The sequence below is a fragment of the Gavialis gangeticus genome, unplaced genomic scaffold (genome assembly GCF_001723915.1).
Source record: "Gavialis gangeticus isolate Ggan-Ray unplaced genomic scaffold, GavGan_comp1, whole genome shotgun sequence".
Taxonomy (NCBI): Eukaryota; Metazoa; Chordata; order Crocodylia; family Gavialidae; genus Gavialis; species Gavialis gangeticus.
In genome coordinates this window covers 52,725,745-52,731,063 of record NW_017729031.1, presented here as the reverse complement: position 1 = coordinate 52,731,063, position 5,319 = coordinate 52,725,745, and the positions used below count along the sequence as shown (strand labels likewise).

Sequence of the window (5,319 nt, the reverse complement as noted above, 5' to 3'; positions counted from 1 at the left end):
CTCGCCCGCTCGCCCCGACCCCGACCCCCGCCATGATGCGAGCTGCAGCCCAGCTGCAGGAGCCGCTACGGCTGCGCCGGGCGCCCTGCCTGGGGCTCCCAACCCCCGCTCCCGCTCGCGCCCTCCCTCCCAGCGGCGTCTCTCGCGATAGCCGGGGACCCGGCCCCCAGCCCAGCCCTCCCCGCCGCTCGGCCTGGCCGTTCCACTCCGCTCTGCGCACACGCGGCCGCTCCCCACTGGGGGCTGCCCCAGCCGGGAGGGGTCCCTGTGCAGGGCGCTCCCGCCCGCTCCGGGGAGGCGCCGCCAGGCGTGGGGAATGTAAAATCCCGTTTGTGTTTGGGCCTCGCACGTCCCCCGGGGCCGGAGCCAAGGGTGCAAGCGCCCTTGCAGCAAGCCGCGCCGGGCAGGTGAAAGCCCCGCCGGGGGGCTCCTGCTTCGGCTGGGTTTGCACCGCGAGGTCGGTGTGGGCAGGGCGGTGCGGCCCGGCCCAGAGGAAACCCGAGTGAGTCTCGAGGGCCGGGGCCCCCGGGGGGAGGCGAAAAGGGAAACCCGGGGGCTGTCCAGGGCAGGCGCGAGACGAAGGGAGCCGCTCCCGGCGGTGGGGCCGATGCGCCCCTGGCTCCGGTCCCTTCGACCTGACCCGCGCAACAGGGGCGGGAGGCGCGGGGGAACCGCCAGCGCCGGGCTCCGCTGCCGGCGGCGAGGGGACGAGATACGCGGTTGCTCTGCGGGGCGGGGAGCGCTTAGGCTGCAGCACCGAGGTAGGGCCGGGGGAGGCGAAGGGCTGAGGCCCCCGGCCGCATGCCCACCCGGGGGCGGGGGAGAACCAGTGCCGAGCTCTGGGGGTGGCTGACAATACATCTCATCTCTGTCCGCGGCTGAGGCACCGACTCAGGCGGCAGAAAGGGCTCTGCTCAGGGAGGCAGTGCCCACGACTGAGGGGAGCTCCTTGTTTATTTGAAAATACGTGGGGGGGGAGATGATGATGGTGATCAGGCCCCGCTTGGCACGTGCCAGGGAAGCGGGAGCCTTGCTTTCTATGCCTGCCTCAGCCTGAGGAAGCTGAAACCCAGATGTCACAGGTGGAGAAGGGGGCCCCAGCCACTAGGCTACCATCTTGCGGAGGCTGGGAACACTCTCCACACCTCCTGCTGAGGGCGCGTTACTGTGCGGAAAGGAATGGTGGGTTCCTTACTGTGCAGAAAGGAATACAAGAAGGAACCCGGCATTGCAACTTAAAGGTTGGGGTCCACAGCTGCGAGATCAGTTCCAGCCCCTGCTCCTAGTACACTGAGATTAAGCAGTCACTGGATGAAAAGTAAGCAACATCCCTCACCCGCAGTACTTCTGGGAGCAGGGAGCAGAACCCCTGGCCAGCTAGGTTACAGGCTGGCATTCCTCTTGTGTTCTGTCTTAGATAGATTTTAGATACGACCTTTAATCTCCTTCTGCCTTAACTCCCCATCTCTAAAACAGGGATTATAGCTTTTCCCTACTTCACAGAGAAAAAAACATTACAGAATGTGGGGTATTGGGATACTTATACACTCCCCATTACAACTGTATCTAAAATGAAAAGATCAGAAGAGATTTTATTAGAGTGAGCGATTAACAGCAAATCCTCACAGTACGTAAGAACTTTGGTCCAAGGATCATGAAGTGATGGATCTGGAATTCATTCCCTTTTTCTATCTGGTGAACATAATTTTTTTCAAAGCATAAAATCCACTGCAGGATCTTTCCCAAAAGACACCATACATGTCCAGCTCCCCTTGAAGTGAATTAGTAGTGAGGGTGCTTAGCATCTTACCAAAGTGGGCTTTCTTGTGTCAACTACAAAAGCTGCTGATAGAAGGGGCGTTTGAAAAGGAGGTGTGGCATAAGTATACTTTTTGAAGATAGTTTTAAACTTTATATTTTATAATAAAAGAACATAATCAGATACAGGTTCACAATGTTAAACTGTTTTTTTTAGTTGAAAAGACAAACATGAAGAAGTTAAAGCTTAAAGAACTGGAAAGCTGTCTTCAACAAGTTGATGTTTTTGAGAATCCAAAGCTACTACTTGAACAGTATCCAACAAGGCCACATATTGCAGGTAGAGATAATATATAATGCTGGCATTAATTCACACTCTGTTCCACTCATTTATAGCTCTTTTTTAAAAAAGTGTTTCTTGTTTCTAGATTTTTTTTGGTGCAATAATACTCATAGAAGCTTTTGTATTGTTGCCAGGAACTGTTCAGAGATTGTGCATGGCAAAGGGTATGGTCTGGTGGTCATTTACTAGATTTTGTTGAAAATACCTATTTTGTTATACAGTTCTTTAAGATTTAAAGTTTAACACAGTGTATTTCACCTATCTGCATATAAATAGGTATAATTCATTTACGTGGACAGCACACTGACTATTTTGCTGTCTGTATTATTACAAACCCTGGTTACAAGTTGTGAAATGCTGAAGGGCATAGAGGCTTTTTGGCCCCACTGTCTACTTTGTAATGCTCTGCATAATTAGCATAAAGGAGTAGGAGCCCTTAATCGTAACATTTCTAAAGAAGTCTTGAACTAAGTCATATTATAGAGCAGTAGCTTGCAACCTTTTTAGGTTTGAAGCACCCTTCAAAAATGCTTAGTTTTCACGGACAAGGTTCTTTGGGCGAATCTGATATCTTTTATTAGACCAACTTAAATAATTTGAAAACAATTATTAAGCAAGCTTGTTTTCCAACTATTTAAGTTGGTCTAATAAAAGATATCAGATTCATGCAAAGAACCTTGTCTGCCTATGTCCTTAGACCAATATGGCTACAACTTACACCCTTAGTTTTTGCATGTTTTTTCATTGGGGAAAAATAGTAGAGCAGTTTTTCTGCTGCAGAAAACACAAAGCCCACAACAGGGGAAATGTTTTTAGCACAATTAATTCTTATGCAAATCTCTGTTTTTATCTTGTGAATCACATTTGCACACCTAACAGCACTAACACTGTATGGTGATGCCCTGCAACACCCTTGAAAGGCTCTTGAGGCATCTTAGGGTAACACATGACCCTGGTTGAGAATCACTGTATTAGAGGTATAAAACTCCAAGTAACAAGGAAAATAACATTACTGAGGTGGAAAAGCTTAGATCAGTGTGGGCGTATAATTAGTGAATAGTGGTTACATTAAGTCTAATTAATGCATAGTCCTTTTTCAGTCCTAAAGGGAGTGTTAAGTTATTGTTTGTATGTAGTAGAAATGTTTGTATACATCAAGAAAAAGTGTAGAAATACAGCTCTGTCTTAGTCCTTCAGTAAAAGCATTTTATATAATTAGTCAGATAGTATTAATACTGATAGTTCAATCACAATTCCCCGTATACTCCTCCTGCGATCTAAAACTACCCATTAGAGCAATGATCTGAAGTCCTTATCTTTATATTTTTACTTCCATACACAAAAAAAGGATAGTAGCAGTGTGATCGCTAGGTGTCATGTTCCTGTGCGAACAAATATTACATTCACTAAAAGCAGCAACATGGCATTCAAAGTTTTTTTTGAAAGGCAGAAGGAATTGTTTATGTATTGACTCAGATAAATAGGTTCCATTGCTGTCATCCTCTAATCTGTTGTTTTCCAGCATGTATGCTCTACACAATTCACAACACTTTTGACGATATTGAAAACAAAGTGGTTGCCGATCTAGGGTGTGGTTGTGGCGTGCTCAGCATCGGAAGTGCAACGTTAGGAGCAGGGTAGGTGATTCACGCTCAAAATTATGTTTGCTTCTTTCCAAGTATAGAATCAAATGAAAGATAAGATTAGAACATGACAATACTGGACTGCACTTAACTAAAAATAGATGCATCACCAGACATTTTCCTACAGCTAGCCAGCCTGCAAGCATGCAAATAATGACAAGTGATAAGACCAGTTGCACTGTATTTGAAACATACTTGTTTAATGGAAACTTGTACATATTTTTGTAAGCATTCTCTCATAAGATAAACAACACAAGCTTAAAATTTGTTATTAACAAACTTCAAGAAATTCTTAGGAAAATAAAAAGCTTTGCTGATCATATTCTTCTTCTATTAGTAATCTACTTTTAGAACATACCTTTGCTTCACCACCTCACACTAAAACTAACGCAACAAATTCTGTCCCAACAGCTGTCCTTCAAAACTCTACTTTAAGCCAAAATAAAACGAACACACACAAAAGTCCCACACCATACAACAGTGTACATTGGAAAAACAAATTAATGTCCCCCTGCCCCACCTGTCCCAAGGCAAAGACAGAAAAATGTTGTAGCTGTTTGTTCCTGACTAATGTTTTCCATTTTATAGGTTGTGTGTGGGGTTTGATGTGGACACAAATGCCCTGGAAATATTTAATAGAAATGCTGAAGAATTTGAGCTCACAAATATCGATGTGATTCAATGCAATGTGTGTTCTTTACCTGACAGAATGTCAAAAACATTTGACACAGTGATTATGAATCCTCCCTTTGGAACCAAGCACAATAAAGGTTAGTGATCAGAAAATAAACAATATTTGCAGTCATTTCTGAAGATAAATATACTATAATTGAATAAACATTTTCATCTACTGAGTACCCTGAAATGGCAACATTTCTATTTTCAGAAAATACCTTTAAAGATTTGCTTTGTTTTCTGATGTGGTTGTAACACCAAACTAAAAGTTCCTTGTTCAAGTTAGATCTCTTCAAATGTCCAGCATTTGTTTTAACACAGTTGACTTTGAATAGTTAGTTGTACTATTAAATCTTATTTGCACCTGTCCTAACTACCACCCTTCCTTCTTCAATACCTTACTCTTCAACATTGCATTTAAAGACTTTTTATCTAATTCCATGTTTCAGTGCCCTTGCTTTTTGTTTTTCTTCTCTCTTAAGAAAAGTACAGTTCTAAACTTAAGTGACAGAAAGCATAGCTACTGATTTCCAATGTGAGTATTTGAAAAGCAAAGTTAAACTGAGGCTTATTAAAAGAATCATAACTAATTTGGGTCCTTTTTTGCAGGGATGGATATGGTTTTTTTGAAAGTAGCTTTGCAAATGGCAAGAACAGCTGTATATTCCTTACACAAAACTTCAACACGGCAAGTAAGTTCCCAGTTTCAGCAAGTTAAGCAGAAACTAGACACAAGTGGTATTTAAATCTACATTTAGTTTTACAGAAACTGTGCAAACTTAAAAGACTTCTATGCCTATGATGGATACCACTGCATATTTTGAATGGGTAGATTTGTTGCATCTTAAAAAAAAAAAAAAAAAAAAAAAAAAAAAAAAAAGGGAAAAAACCCCCCCCCCC

The 5,319-nt window shown here is 43.9% G+C and overlaps 2 protein-coding genes across 4 annotated transcripts in view; one reads left to right on the top strand and one right to left on the bottom strand.

The window, feature by feature from the left end:
- Nucleotides 1–1,229, bottom strand: part of UBR3 (ubiquitin protein ligase E3 component n-recognin 3 (putative)) — a 354,426-nt gene extending 353,197 nt beyond the window's left edge. The window contains exon 1 of the mRNA XM_019522846.1: nucleotides 1,146–1,229. Within this exon, the coding sequence (XP_019378391.1) occupies nucleotides 1,146–1,229 (84 nt within the window). The remainder of the gene's footprint in view (nucleotides 1–1,145) is intronic.
- The window catches only part of METTL5 (methyltransferase like 5), a 23,570-nt gene continuing 18,605 nt past the window's right edge, over nucleotides 355–5,319 (top strand). Inside the window, exons 1-5 of one of the 3 annotated variants that reach the window (XM_019522782.1) lie at nucleotides 355–502; nucleotides 1,976–2,098; nucleotides 3,624–3,738; nucleotides 4,333–4,514; nucleotides 5,029–5,111. In XM_019522782.1, the coding sequence (XP_019378327.1) occupies nucleotides 1,990–2,098; nucleotides 3,624–3,738; nucleotides 4,333–4,514; nucleotides 5,029–5,111 (489 nt within the window). In that variant the 5' untranslated portion in view covers nucleotides 355–502; nucleotides 1,976–1,989. Of the gene's footprint in view, nucleotides 503–1,203; nucleotides 1,319–1,975; nucleotides 2,099–3,623; nucleotides 3,739–4,332; nucleotides 4,515–5,028; nucleotides 5,112–5,319 lie in introns of those variants that run through there. The other 2 variants (XM_019522781.1, XR_002098557.1) reach the window with 2 other exon arrangements.